The sequence below is a fragment of the Dryobates pubescens genome, chromosome 15 (assembly GCF_014839835.1).
Source record: "Dryobates pubescens isolate bDryPub1 chromosome 15, bDryPub1.pri, whole genome shotgun sequence".
NCBI lineage: Eukaryota > Metazoa > Chordata > Aves > Piciformes > Picidae > Dryobates > Dryobates pubescens.
Window position 1 is genome coordinate 19,461,777 of NC_071626.1, and position 16,175 is coordinate 19,477,951.

Here is a 16,175-nt window from a genome sequence, read left to right on the forward strand (position 1 = left end):
CTCACATAATTTGTGTGGAGGAACAATGGGATAAGAGAGGAGAATGCTCCAGCTCTTGCCCACACTTTAACAGACACCAGAGTATCCCTGGGACAGCGGTATTCTGTATTTCCAGTGAGAGTCCAAATACTGTGAGACTTCACAAATGAAACTAGGCTTCACCACTTCTGGCACTCTTGGAGGATCTTGCACATTTTAAAATGAAAGCAGAAGAGAAAGTATTCCATTTGTTCTGCTCTGCAGGCCTCTGCATATCTGCTGTTTTCTCACTTAAGCTAGACAAAATGATGTGGCTATCGTCTTCCTCCCCCACTAGCCCAAATTAACTTTGGAATGGTAGTGGATCTCCTGGGTATTGCACTACCACATCATCCTGCCTGGAAGCTGCAGTTCACTACAGAAAAAGTGGTATTTCAAAGGCTTTGAAATTAAGAACTGTAAAGCCAGACACGAAATGCAGTGAGCAAACCGTCATGTGCCAGCATTTTAACTTTTGATACCACAAACAAAATGCTACTTGAAATGCATTTCTCAGCCAAATATATGTGCTGAATTTGCCTGACCCTGAATTAGGTCTGTGCCTTTAACAGTGAATGTTGAAAGCACAGGCTATCATGGATATCTATGATGAATAATAAGCAAACAGATTAATTAATTAATCCCAGAGTTTTAATTGCAGATTCTATTTTCCGTGGGCATCAGAAACTAGGCTAAGAGGACCCAGAAAGAGGAAGAAGATAATTTCAGAGAAGAATAAGAATACTGGAAATAGGCACAAAAAGGGGTCATTCCAATCTGCAAGCAAAGCAGAAAAAACAACAGTTTGGACTAGAAGGAGTCAAGATTTACCGAGGCAACCAACAGATACATTCAAAATATATTAACTTACAGCTGTAACCTGAAGTCTATACAGCTCTTAGCATGGCTAAAGATAAAAATAATCAGTGACCTGGAATGACTGCAGCCCTCAGAGAGCTACCTTTAGAAAGACATTCACGAGAACCCGATACAACAAAAATACTCTGCAGAATTGTTTTCTATCTATGCTTGATTCCTAATTGTACACTGAATTAAAGCTGCTTTAGTAATTCTGTCAGTACATTACTCCTCTTTCCGGTACACTGCTTTCTCTGGAGCATTTTGGAGACGAATAAATGTACCCCTGAAACTCAACTTTAAGAAGCTTTTTGTGCCAATTTTCTCATGGATATGTCACATTGGGTTGTGTTTGTCACTGTGTAACTCCTGTTTTGTTCTGTTAGCTTGAAATCACCTAACACGATGTGGCTGATTCATGACGTGACATGTCACTGCCTGGCATGTCAGCTGAAAGCCTGCACAAACCCATGTGCTACAGCTCCATGCACACATAGGTCTTTGAAATGGCCCCTTATTTTGAATCTGCAAGCAGGTGCTGGCACATCCACTCTAAAAATTTTAAAACACTAGTAACTTATGAAAATACTCAAGGTTATATACTTTCTGTAACATCTTTATTTTAAATTGAAATGTCTTCTCTCCAGCATTCCCATTGGAGAAATGGTCTTACCCTCCAAGAACTCCACATGTCAAGATACTGAGGAATCTTTTACCAAAGGTGTTTTTCTTACTATTTTTTTTTCCCCTAAGCACACAGGAGTCATGGCATTAGCTTATCTTTCCTATAAAAGCAACACAGAAAAAGGCAGCAACAGAAGTGAAACAGAAACGAAATTCATTTCCTTGTACTGAAAGTACCGGCAGGAGTTCATAGTCTGGCAGTATTAGTGGATAAGGGCACATGATCAAGATCAAAATTTCAGACTGGTTTCATATATGAAGTCTTGTTAATTATATCAAAAGCCAAACTAGTTTCTTGCATCAGCTTGCCTGTCCCTGATGTTCTTTAAATGGTGTTGAATGTTCTTTCTGGATACTACTGAAGCACTTTTACTGCAAGATTCTATAGTAAAAAGTCTAATTTTGATGAGAAGTATTTCTGTCTTAGAAGAATTGCCAACATGGTCTCCTATGACTTGAAACTGAAAATTAATCCCACCTGATTAAAATAGTAACTCATAGATTCATTTCGTTAGTGGCTTTCCAAGCCTTTGAGATACATTTATACCATTCTGTAAGTTTCAGCCATGACAGCCTGAAGCTTTTTCTTGAGATTCTCACATATTCATATGACTCCAGGAGCTGAAACTTTCAGAAAGCTACCCATTCTAAAATCACAAGATGTAGCCACACTGTTTTTAGTGACAGTTTCCACATAATTTCTCTGAAGCCCTCTTTTACATTACTTCATTTTACACTAAACAATTCAAACTGCATTCTGTACAACAGACACATAGTTCGGTGGAACTTCTGTGCAATATTTGCCAAGCACTTCACATGATACTAGAGTTAATACTAACCTACAACAATCTCTTTGAATTTGAAAATAAAATCAGTTTCTTCTCCGTTCCGCTACTAAATGTTGCTTCTCTTCAGCTCTCCACAGCTACTTGGGATTATGGATTAAAATGTTTCGGATGAAAAAAACTGTAGAGCTCCCTTGTTAAATGATAATCATTTAGCTGTGTGTACGGGAAAACTTGCTGCAAAATATATTTCTTTGATGCTCAGTTTGAATTGCATTCTGCCTGAATGTGTCCAGAGGAGATAATTTCAAATCTAGTATGTAATGTGGAAGCGAATCGCCCTTCTGCGACAAAGCAAGCAGTTTCTGGAAGCTGCTAGACTGATCACGTTAGAATTTGATTCAATCACTTCATAAATTTACTTCCTGTGTTGAAAAGTTCTACATTTGGCAAAAGATGGTTACAGTGCTGTCCAGCAGACAAGTCTTGCCAATGCAGCCTATGCATGTTACTTTTTGTTATTAACGTACACTACAAAATACCCCAATATTTAAATGAAGATGCAACAGGGAAGGCTTCATTCCCAAAGTGAGGTACCTGCTTCCACTCTAGAAGGATCTGGTAGAATGGGAGTCCTCTGCTCCACTTTGAGCTGTCTCCTAATCCATGAAATAGGTACATTGCTACAGTGCTATTATTTAGCATTAGCCTGTGCTCCTGGAATGGAATGAAGACATTCCTTTCTTTAGAGACTCTAACAGCTCGGACTCTAAAAATTAAATCTCTGGAACAAAGGATGACCTTTAGAGGAATTTCATATTATGAATGAAACCCGAAATTAATCTGATGTTGGCATAACAGGTTGGTTTGCTATCTATGTTTAACTTAGCTCTAAAATTGGTACTTCATCTTTGCAGTACTGTGATTCACAGCAGCTCTCAATAAAGAACACCACATCTCAAGCTGAACTTCACATACTTCTCCTTATGGTTGGCTCCCCTTCCTCAGCAGAAAGACCCTCTCCTAAGTATCTTCAAACTCTCCTCACAGAACAAGCCCACTCAAACATAAGGAGGATCAACAAAAAATACTGTAACCAGAAAAATCTGATTTTTCTCTGTTTCATTATGCAGCTCAAGATTCCATGCTCTGCTAAAGCCCTTTTACTGCTATTCTTAGGACTGCGTGGCTGGCTGGCAATAACAGTGCAACAGCTATCTTAGTGGTATTAAAAAAACCTTGACATTGTGACACTGTTTTCTTGTTTGGGACTCTTCCAGTCTCTTCTTGCAAAATGCTGCTCTTTCTCATCCCAGCTCTTTGTTGCAGGTGACGCTAGATGGGCAGCTCTGTCAAAAAGCTTCCGCAGAAGTCGGTGGTTAGGTATTTCTAAGTAACAGAGTAAGACACAGAGCAGAAACAAAATGTCAGGTCCCAGCACTCTGGAACACTGAGGGATTCTGTAACTGAACCTGGCTTTTGTAGCTGCCTCCTGAAAGTTACAGTGCCATCTTGGTCTTCAGTATGAAGCAAATCATATAACCAAAAAGAATGAAAACAGAGACCCTAATGCCACTTGACCAACATTGCCTTTAGGAAAAAGTGTGTATTTTGTTTATTCATACCAGGGAAGGAACACACTAGTGGCAAGGAATAGTAGTGAACTAGTAAGAAATGCACATGGCCTGGCTGTCATGGCCCACTCACTTTTAATCTCTGTTGCTCCCTTTCTGATTTCGGAAGACCTCTCTTTCAGAAATGCTTAATTTGTGTATCTGGCCTTCATTTTGTGATCACTGATTTCAGAGATTTATCACCTCTTTTCATTTTGTTATGTTTTTGTCTCAATTTTCATTACAAAAAGGGCCTGACAAGGGCTGACTGGCTGGCTCTGGCTGGCTCTCAGCATGAAAGATAGGCTCCTGCCACAGAAACATGATATCAGGAAACAGAGCTATGGAGACTTGATCTGAAAAAAGCATTCTAGGAGCCCCTGCGTGTATTTAATCTACTTTTAGGAATGTAGGGACTGGTGGGAGGCAGGCAGAATGCTGTGCAAGTCCGCACTGCTGCTGCATTTCAGCTACTGCTATTGGTTTTGCTGTTCAGAACACCTTCTCTATGTTAGAAAAGGATCTTAAGAAGCTCTATTAATACACGTCACTTCATTCTGCTCCAGCAAATGGTTTTAAAAAGTCATTGCTTGTATGCTGGATGACATGCATAAAAAGAATAGTAGGGAAGATCGTGCCACCAAAACCACATTTTGTATTTGGAATTAAAAGCATGGGCAGTAAAGGAAAAAGGGTTTCAGGTAAAGAGATGATCAGCTACAAGGTCTCCATTAAGAATGGACAGGGATACTGAAGAAGTAGCATAGCATCAAGAAGCGTAGCACAGACCAGGCAGGTGAGGTCTCAGTTTACAGCTCCTGACTGCATCCATGTTAGGAACTTCTCCTGAATTATCTTACAGTTATTTCTAATTTGCTTGAAGCACTGAAAAGGGGACTGGGAAATGCAAGCACTGAGAAATGGTTTTGAATGTACTGATTTATAGCATTTTGGTGTTGAAAAACAGCATAGATTAATTTACAAGAATTATTTCCATCAATGGCATATAAAGAATTGTGTCCAGCCTAGACATTTTCAAAAATAAAAGAGCCTTGAACACCTTGGGAGATAAACCTTCTGTAAACATGCCCTCAATGTTCCAGAAGGGATGGTGCATATTATGTCACTTTAACAACAATTCTTCACTCTAAAATACCCCAACACTCTTTCTAATGAAAGTAAGGATGTATTAATGTTGTGCTGCTTGGGCTGGCATTCAGCAGTTGCTGTGCTCTTCAACCAGTAAAATCAACAGTAATTACCATTAGTACATGAGGCCTAACATGTGCAGTGGGTCAGTTTCAGACAGGTTCTTCTTCTCTACTCTTTGGGGAAAAGAATTTGGCCCCATCTAGCACAATGAATCATGCCCTTTCGTCACCTGTACACAGCCGTGATTCATAGATTCATAGAATGGTTTAGGTTGAAAGGGACCTTAAAGCTACCTAGTTCCAACCCCCCCTTGCCATGGGCAGGGACACTTTCCACTAGACCAACCTGGCCTTGAACACCTCCAGGGAGGGGGCATCCATGACCTCCCTGGGCAACCTGTTCCAGTGTCTCACCACCCTCACTGTCAAGACTTTCTTCCTAATCTCCACTCTCGATCTGCCTTCCTCACACTTCAGTCCACTCCCTCTCATCTTAACACTACAAGCCCTTGTAAAAAGTCCGTTCCTGACTTTCTTCTAGGCCCCCTTTGGGTACTGTAAGGCTTCTCTAAGGTCTCCCTGGAGCCTTCTTTTCTCAAGGCTGTACAGCCCCAACTCTCTCAGCCTGTCCCCATAGCGGGTCAGTCTTCTTTAGTCACATCTGCTGCTCATTTTATTGCTGAAGTACTTCACAGTGTTCTGCAGAACAATTAGCTCATGTTTCCAAAAATATCTGATATGACCAAATACAAAGAAAAGCTATGAATAGGAAACACTAACATATTTCTGCATTCGCAGAGCACATCTGTAGTGCTGAAATTGGGTACCTTTCTTTAACATGTTCAAAATTGGCAGCTCTGAGGGTACAAGGAATCTCAATGTCTACTTATCAGGTAAGCTTCTGCAGTACTTAGAGCATGATGTGGCAAGAAAGCTGAGGCAGCTATGTGGAGGCCAGTGACACGCGGAGTCCCTCAGGGATCAGTCCTGGGACCAGTCTTGTTCAACATCTTTGTTGGTGCCATGGACAGTGGCATTGAGTGCACCCTCAGCAAGTTTGCTGATGACACCAAGCTGTGTGGTGCAGCAGACACGCTGGAGGGAAGGGATGCCATCCAGAGGGACCTTGACAGGCTGGAGATGTGGGCGCAAGCCAACCTCATGAGGTTCAACAAGACCAAGTGCAGGGTCCTGCATCTGGGTGGAGGCAATCCCAGGCACAAATCCAGGCTGGGCAGTGACTGGCTGGAAAGCAGCCCTGAGGAGAGGGACTTGGGGGTGCTGGTGGACAAGAAGCTCCACATGAGCTCTCAGTGTGCACTTGCAGCCCAGAAAGCCACTCAGATCCTGGGCTGCATCAAGAGAAGTGTGGCCAGCAGGTCAAGGGAGGTGATTCTCCCCCTCTGCTCAGCTCTGGTGAGACCCCACCTGGAGTACTGCCTCCAGTTCTGGAGCCCCTATTACAAGAGTGATATGGAGGTGCCGGAAGGTGTCCAGAGAAGGGCCATGAGGATGATCAGAGGGCTGGAGCACCTCTCCTGTGAGGACAGACTGAAGGAGTTGGGGCTGTTCAGTCTGGAGAAAAGAAGGCTCCAGACTGACCTAATTGTGGCCTTCCAGTATCTGAAGAGGGCCTACAAGAAGGCTGGGGAGGGACTTCTTAGGATATCAGGTAGTGATAGGACTAGGGGGAATGGAATGAAGCTGGAGGTGGGGAGATTCAGACTGGACGTGAGGAAGAAGTTCTTCAGCGTGAGAGTGGTGAAGCCCTGGAATGGGTTGTCCAGGGAGGTGGTTGAGGCCCTGTCCCTGGAGGTGTTTAAGCCCAAGCTGGATGAGGTTCTGGCCAGCCTGATCTAGTGTGGGGTGTCCCTGCCCATGGCAGGGGGGTTGAAGCTGGATGATCCTTGTGGTCCCTTCCAACCCTGACTGATACTATGATTCTATGTGTATAATGGAACTTAATATTTTTCCCTAGATATCCCAAAGATAAATTTGCACATTTGGTGCTAGGATACAAAAGAGAGAAATGAGGGAAAGAGAGACAAAGTATACCCAAGTTAACAAGGCTGCTTAGGGCAGTCACCTAAAATGAAGTTCCAGTCGACAATTTGCCCAAAGTACAATCAGAAATATCATCTTGATGATTGTTCTTATTATCAGGACATTTAGGGCCTTTTACTTTCTCTTTTCTATCAGATGTTTTTTCACTTTTTCTCCCTGCCCTGTATTTTCATCCTGAGTCAAGAAAGCTTTCCCAGTGAAACTGGGAAGTATAATCCCCTCATCAGTTTTGATTGAGATGGGAAAATCCCCAACCAGCTCCCCACAGGAAATTCTTTACTCATTTTCCTACTAACACAGCCTGTGGTATGCCTGAATTAAAATGCCCATTGCAAAACACTTTTATTCATTATTCTGTCCCCAGGCAACCAGCATCAGAACAAGAGGACACAGTCTCAAGCTGCACCAGGGGAAGTTTAGGCTGGATGTTAGGAAGAAGTTCTTCATGGAAAGACTGATTGGCCATTGGAATGGGCTGCCCAGGGAGGTGGTGGAGTCGCCATCACTGGAGGTGTTTAGGAAGAGACTGGATGAGGCACTTGGTGCCATGGTTTAGTTGATTAAATGGTGTTGGGTGATGGGTTGGACTTGATGATCTCGGAAGTCTTTTCCAATCTGGTTGATCCTATCCTATCCTATCCTATCCTATCCTATCCTATCCTATCCTATCCTATCCTATCCTATCCTATCCTATCCTATCCTATAGTACTTGGTAAGGAAGTCAATAGTGACTCAATTGTAGTTTCACATCCAGGCTTACCTTGCCTGGGTTGAACGGAGCAAACACAGAGTTAGTCCCTTTCTATCCTTCATATACTATAAACAGGATGCCAGACACAGCTGGTGCATGTGGCAGCACCTGCAGAATCATCATCAGATATTCCTCAAAAATGGAAGAAGTTCCCTTAGAGAGTCTCTGGCCATTTTAAAGTCAACCTCTGCTGTGGTAGAGAGGCAAGCTCTAAGTCTTTCAAAGGTTATTCTATTGTTGACTATAGGTGACATGAAACAAATTCAGTCCAATGTTTAATTTGGTGATCAGATGATCAGATAATGTGAAAATAAAGTCCCATCTTCGGTTAATGATTTGCACTAATATTTGTATGGATATTGCAGTTGAGGAGAATCTGCTTGTGTATATCCAACTGCTTAGTGCTGTTTCTGGCTTGTCTGAAACACATTTCCTTTCCTTGTCACAACTCCCAGGTTCTACTGCTGAGCAAATAGTAACATCATTGCCAGAAGTATTTGAAAAGAACAAAAAAAATTATCTGGACAATCTGTGTGCTGTTGCCATTGATGGAGACATAACTGTGAGCAGAGTTAAGGCTGAGTTAAAGGAACTCTCTCCTGTCACATACTGCACTGAATTGCTCCTGTTTTTCAGCGGCTGCGACAGACAGTGCACTGTGCTCTGTTAAATACAGGGAATCATTTAGCCACGTTTACAAGACACATTGAAAATTCACTCCAGAATTACTGCACTTGAAAGATTACATGGAAAGGGGATAGGATATTGCATCGGGCAGGCACTAGATGTTACATTTGTGTGTGCAACATCAAAAACAAGGAACAAAGGCGGGAAAGAACAGGGTCCTGGCTATTCACATGCGATGTTGACCTCACCTGGAGTTAGTGAGGACTGTGGCTATCAGGTAAGAATCCTGGTAGCATGGTAAAGCTCACTGTTCAGATAAACATATTCTCTATAATTCTGGTTGTTTTAATCTTCTGCATGTCTCTGTACAAGAGGCTCAAAGTTAATCACAAGACAGACTGGTAGGTTATGCTGTCTGGTCCTTATCTGCACCTGTGCCTGTTCTCTGCTGCTTACTTGGGAGCGTGTAACCACCTTGAACACCCAACAGAGCAGCATGCAAGCATTTATGTGATCAAAGGGAAAATGTGCATAAGACAGACTTTGGAAATCCAACAAAATTTGGCAAACTTCAAAGATAGTTGCCTTTCAAATGGGTTGTGGAGGAGGCCTTGGTAAATTTGAATGGTATGATTAGCATACCGGCTGTTTTTAAAACTGCTCAAGAAGAAGCTGTGTTAAAATCCATTTCCGCAAGACACACGCATTTTCTTTTGGACAGGCTCCACTAGCTCTGTTTCTTAAATCAGTTTTTCTGGCACAGATTTCTTCTTGGAAGAATGTACGACACCAGCTCAGTTTCCTAACCAAAACTTGACAGAATGTGTGCAGCACAGCATAATGGCATCTCTACTTCATGGCTTCCTAAAAGGTACAGCACAGAAACCCAGGAAGTAAATCTTACTATCCCAGGTCACATCTACTGAAAGGTGAGTGAGACAAAGCAAGATGCCAGGGTAATTTGCCCAGCACAATGTTCAAACACTGGTGAGGGCCACTGATAAAAGGTTTGCCAAAATGGGAGTTGCCAAGGTCTTAGAGGAGTTTAGGGATGTGTTCAAGTCTTACTAGATTTAAAGGATGATCCTTGGCAAACTCCCCCTGATGCTTCTCAGCATTTCTAGAGCCAACAGTTGTTCCATCTGCTGCTGAGGCCGACTTTGAAGAATCCTTGCAAAGAGCAGCATGCTAACTTTAACACTATACAAGAGGGAAAAAAAAAACCCCACAGCTTTTCAGAAGTGACCTAGATGTTTGCCAGTAGCTTGACACACTCCCAGGTAAGGCTGTCTCCTTGTCTCCAAACACTTGAGTGCATTACCAGAGCTGCGCCAGTGTAAACTGTGGGCTGAAAACAGAGATTGGGCAAACAGCATCTATTGAAAGCTTGTCTAAGGAATTAACTGTTCATCTGTGGAGGGCTGATGTACAGTGACAGTCACAAAGACCACCACAAACTAACTTCAAGAACCAAGTTGCTACTGGGGATTAAAAAATAAATAAACTAAACATAGCTGTGAAACTCAGACAGGTACTCGCTGACAAAGCTGAAGAACACACATCTGAAAAAAACCCAAACATCAAACACAATAAACTTTTGGAGCTGTTGGGCACAAACAAGCTTTGAAAAAGCCAAAGGAAGGTCCACACAGACACAAACAAAGGTGTTTAGCTTCACCATATAAGCTTCAGTTTCTGCCACTGTGATGGATTTGTCAGCATGTTTTCTGAGCCAGGCCACTGCAGTATTGTATAAGCTTTATTCTAATTACTGTAGGCTCTATAAAGGTTTCTTTATCATTTAGTATTATAAATAATTGTGCTTCCAGGCTGGAGTTCAAAGCTCAGTGTAGCATTCGCACAACACCACAGGCAGGTCAGGTGACCTTTCTCCAATTCTCCTCTCTCTGGTGCTGAGGACAGACAAAGTGGTATGTCTGTCATACGCCATTACCATTAGAACAGAATCTTGTTCTTTTATTACAACTGAACTCCGCCGGATTTCTCAGCAGGAATGCTAAGTGAAATCAATGTCTTGGATTTCCAGGCTGAGCTTGGAGGTCACAGCCACTCTATCATTTCTCAGCATTATCCCTTCTCTTTCTCTCGCTCTCTCTCTGAGCCTCCAACTGGCACACAGCAGATTGAAAACAGCATGCATCACAAGCCTCATGCTGTACAATTTTACAGCCTTTTGGAGCCCCCTTCCTTTGCTTTTGGCCCACCTTTTTTTTTTTTTTTTCCCTTCTCCAATTTGCAATTTGCAAATAAGTTTTGTTTGTGTCCTACAAACTGAAAGCCAAAGGCACTGGAACACCTACAAATATGAAACAACACAATAAAACACAAGGGACAAAAGAGGTGATCTTGACAGCTGCTAGTAAGCCAGTTAATGCTTGATGTTACTGGTAGACATGGCAGGCTTTCTAATTCCGCAATTGCCACAAAATAAATACTGTGTCCCCTTAGATCTCATCAGACATTCTGCTTGTGCACAAGAGATCCAAAAAACTCACCAGTACTTTAGTCTAGTGGATCTCACAAGCCTCTAGCCATGCACACACAAAAAGCCAACCCTTGTAAAATGCACAAAACCCTCTTGTAAACCAGACACAACTTTTTTGGGAAAGCAGCCCAAAAATATAATGGAGTACTGCATAGTTTTGTGATTCCTTGCTCTACAGGATATAAAAAGGACTCCAAGCCTAGAACAAACCTCATGAAATCAGAAAGTCTGCACTGATGATGGAAGAAAGAAAACATAGACCCAGAGCTTGGATCATTAACAGAACAGCTACTGGTTCTACACTTGATTTTTGTTCTTTTAACACATTTTTTCACTGAGCTGACAATGGTGTTCTTTACTCATCTGGTTATTTTTAATCTGTGTTGGTTTACTGTTAGGGTAAAAACAAGGCACGACTGTCAATTCAAGGAATCTTTTCCGACATGATAAAGGACACGGACAGCATGCTAGAGGACACTAATAAGAAGGACACATATTTATCAAGTGCTTGCTGTCACATAAATAGGACTGCTTTTCCTCTGCATTCCTTACCTAAATTCTTCCTAGCTGTTTTCCAATACCTAGTATGTGCCATTCCATTTTGACCTGTTACTTTTGCTCAGCTGTGGCATACATGGAGGTCATCTTCTTCCAATGGACATATTCCCTGTTTTTTTTCTGGGTATAACTAGTCGCACACTGGTGGTGTTACACAGATGTGACTACAAGCTGATAGCTTGATCTCTTCAGTGAGTATGGACTGAATTGCCCATCTATGATCAAGATTAATCATCAGAGCCCATCATTTGATGGACAGATTCCAACCCTGTTCTACAGACATTGCTTTGGAGACTTGGTCCTCCACAAACTCATACTGAACCCCAGGACAGGAGGGGCTACACACCAGGTACCCCTCTGCTTTCTATTTCTCTTGGACACTCTTCTGTGCTTGAACAACAGCTGGTCACCTCAAGCCCACTACCTATTACTGAATTTGGAAGAAACAGCAGAGTGATAGCTAGAATACTGCAAGGGAACCCAGAGGATCTCAGATGACGTGATGTCTGTTTCTGACATAGTGCGCAAATGGTTTCTTGGTGCTGAGGTTCTTCTACTGGAAAAATGGTACTGTGAATATCCTCCTGTTTCAGGAAGCCATCTTGAGAACAAAGCTGCTTGCAACTGAGGCACACAGCTAGCCTTCAGACAACAAACACATGCAAGTACCCATACTCTCAGAATAACAGTGTTGCAGGGCGTGGTACAGTACCTTGCTTTTGGGTGGAGGGCTGTTTGTGCTCTTGTCTGTGTGGATGCTGGTAGGGGATACAGCAGCACCAAGGTTACCCTGGGGTATGCCAGGTATCTTGCCTCCTGGAGACACTTGCATTGCAGCAAGTTGGGCAGCATACAACTGCTGTAAAAACAAACAAAAAATGGAGGAGGGGAAGACAGAGGAGAGACATCATCAATAAATAAGTTTCCCAAAACTACTTCTACTGCAGATGATCTGTTTTCCTTCAGATGAGTATTTTTTGTTTAGCACATTTGTATACTTCAAGACAAGAATTGTCATCTCCACTTTTGTGACTCATTCCTCAGGGGACGAATGACAGACACCACCATGAGAAATGTCCAAGCATCCCTGTGTGTTCAGGGATTCAAAGCAAGGAACAAAAGCTAATCTTTATGGCTTGCTTGAGCCAGTGGGCAATCTTCCCCTTCCCGAGATGAATTAGGCAAAACAGCATCTCCACTGGTAACAGGCATCAACCCCTGTGAAATTCATGTGGTGTTTGATATGATGGTCTCTGCGTTACCTTCTGTGTTTCTTTATCTTACTTGATACATTTGCCTTGTTTGCACAGGCTGTAAGGTGCTTGGGACAGGGAATGACAAAAATTTGTTTAGCACTTACTCTGAGAGTCCACTCTCAGCTGAGTTCTGGGGATACACTACAGTCAATATAAACATACACACAGCAATGGTAATGTACTGTCTAAGAGCAACTAGAAGCTCCAATTAAGACTAAGAACCCTTTCTGTGATAGGTGCAAAGCAGATACATAGTGGGAATGTTTTTCTCTGTAAAACTAAACCAGTAAGGCACTTAAAACACATTATTTGATTATTAGCCTCTGAATACTTATAATCACAGTCCTCTGTTCAAAGCCCTACAGTAGTAGTTTAAGGATAGAGGTCAAAAGCAGAGAGAAAAAAAAAAAACCAGACAAATTGTCAATGCCTGAAAGCTCCCCTGACTTCCAAATGAAAAGTGGAGAAAATAAACATGGTGGGCAGGAGAAGCAGCAGTTGCTGCTTTGTGAAGAGTGAATTCGGGTGAAACCAAATAGAAGTCAGATTTCTGAGAGCAGATAATGTACTAACAAAGGCTTTCTTTCCTCACTTACAGTATCAGTTTCAACGCCTCCTGCTATGCATTATTTGTGCTGTGCAGAACACGTGTAACGTGTAACATTGAACGATGGTGCTCTCTGCCTGCAGGTGCTAACAGAGCTTTGGAGATGCAGCATGACAAGGATAACATGCAGGAACACAGAAGTCGTGTGGAAAAAACAAGGGAACTTCATTATGACTAGTCTAAGAAGTCTTGTTAGTGACACTTAGTTGTTTTTTAGTCACTTGTATATGCTTATAAAATCAAAATGGTTAGATCAGAGGGCACTAAGAAATGCTAACCCAAACCAGCAGCTCTGAAAGAGGAACATGAGGATTCATTACAGGATTATTCCACACGGAGCTGTGCAAAAGCTAGACAGACACCACTAATGTGCTAATGTGCTATAAAAACCCTGTAGCAAATGCTTAACTTGATCAAATGGGCAAGATGTACTGCTCTGAGTCTCAGGCTACCTTGGATATCATCCTGCAGTTGCCTGTACAAACTCTTCCCTTCACTGATGCACAATCCTAGCCCTTCCACCTAATTAAAAGTAAGCATTTTCTGCCCTTTCAGGTGTAACCAGGCACCAAGTTCTTAGTTATTTTTCCACTCTTTCTGTTCTTTTCAGACTTTCATTCTTTTCCATTTGAATCCTTTTCCTTTCTTTTCTCTGCTTTGATCAATGTTTGTTCTTTATTTTCCTGTACTTCTTAATCACCAATTATCCATCCCTTTCTGTTTAGCCTCCCTCTATTTCTCTATTGTCCATTCATTCATCCGTTCTCTCCTTGCCTCTTCCTTACATTTATGTATTCATTTATTCTATGTATTACACCCAGTGAATTTGAGCCAAATAGATGCAAATCAGCTACAGATAAAAGTCATCAAAACCAACTCAGCCACAAATCAGTCACAGAATCAAATGCATGTATTTATCTGTTGAAGTTCATATCCATTCATTCTTTCAAAGGAAGACTAAATCCAGCAGGGAGAAAGGAACAAGGGTCTGTGTGAACGAGTGAAGAACTACAGCAGGCAGTTCAAGGAAAATCAAGACAGCTTTATGTATGAATTAATATATCAGAAGGGCAACAGTTGTTTAAGAAATAGGATACATGACTAGGGAACAGCACAAACATAATTGGACTCTGGTGATGACAGAGCAGATCTAGGGAAATTTTTTCCCTTTCTTTTGCTCCCTATTCAAAAAACAAATTGAGGCAACTATGGGAAAAAGACAAAAGACAGCCAAAGGGCTGTTGGGCAGGAAAGGCTCCAGCTTGCTGCTAATCCACAGATTAGATATCAAAGACTATGCCTAGACCACAAGTAAAGTAAAAATAACATCGTCAGTTTGGGCACTGTTTTGGGGACTGGAGCATCTCTTTTATGAGGAGAAACTGAGACACCTGGATCTCTTCAGCCTGGAAAAGAGAAGGCTGAGAGAGAATCTTATCAAGAGGTCATGAGGATGTGTCTGGGCACTTTTCAGTGGTACCCAGTGACAGGACAAGGAGCAGTAGTTACAAACTAAACCACAGGAAGTTTCATTTGAACTTGAGGAAAAACTTTACTTTGAGGGTAACTGGAACAGCCTGCCCAGAGAGGCTGTGAAGTCTCCTTCTCTGAGGACTTTGAGAACCCACTTGGAAGCGTTTCTGTGCAACCTGATCTAGGTGACCCTGCTTTATCAAGGTGGTTATATTGGATGGTCTTTAGAAGTCCTTCCCAGCTCCTACCATCCTGTGATTCTATGACACTTAGCAGTCCTGAACCAAGTGGAGTCATTGACACGTTAGACAAGGACTGGGATGTTCATTACTGAGCCCCACACGAATTTCCATGAGCCTTTAGAGAAGACCTTACAAACAGTATCCTTTAGCAGAAAAGAGAGAGAAAACAGCTTCTATTTGAGGTCCAAAGAGTGAATCACAAGAATTCAAGAAACTACACCATCTTACACCTGTTCAGTGGTCACTGAGAAATGTGTTTGGAGATATGAATCATCCTTACAGTATTGTCTTCAACCACCTTTTTGACAATGTAGACAAAGTAGATGATTTAATAAGCACGAGGAATGGATTTCCCTCTGCAATAGCCCAGAAGGAAGACATATCTCTAGGTGGTAGATGGAATATACAGAATTTCAAATGAAGGTTTTATTCTCAGTTCAGGGACAGACATACCCCAAAACAGCGAAGCACAGTATATTGTGGACAGATCTGGAAGGCAGAAAACCTATAAAGCCTTCATTCATGCTTTGTACAAACTTCTGTCCTCCTGTTATCAGAGTCAACATCTCACCTCTAGTTAATTCATTTTGAGAATTAAAAACAAACATTAAATAAAATCTTGTAAGAGGTCTCTTGTTACAGCACTCTCTTAAAAAGTCCCTTCCTCCAACACAAACCAACTATTCTACTGAAAAGCAACATCAAGCCTAGTTTTAAAGTGGAAAACACATAACTTATGAAATTGTAAGGGTCTGAAATTCTATTTAAACAGTAAGATTACTCCTATATTCCCCTCTGACTTAAAAAAATGGACAGAAATATACAATACACAGCACATTCCTCAGACCATCAATATTTTTCAGCTTTGACATTATTGAACTTGTCTGTTCACACGTAGTTCTTTTAGGACATGATGACCTTTAGCTTATAGTCAAGGAAAGGGCAATGGTGTGACCAAGTGCTGTGAATCAAGAGGGCTAAA

The 16,175-nt window shown here is 41.9% G+C and overlaps 1 protein-coding gene across 6 annotated transcripts in view; it reads right to left on the reverse strand.

The window, feature by feature from the left end:
• The window catches only part of SOX5 (SRY-box transcription factor 5), a 347,783-nt gene that overhangs the window by 44,000 nt on the left and 287,608 nt on the right, over window positions 1-16,175 (reverse strand). For all 6 annotated transcript variants that reach the window (XM_054167738.1, XM_054167737.1, XM_054167735.1 and 3 more), the window contains one exon: window positions 12,328-12,474. In XM_054167738.1, coding sequence (XP_054023713.1) covers window positions 12,328-12,474 — 147 coding nt within the window. The remainder of the gene's footprint in view (window positions 1-12,327; window positions 12,475-16,175) is intronic.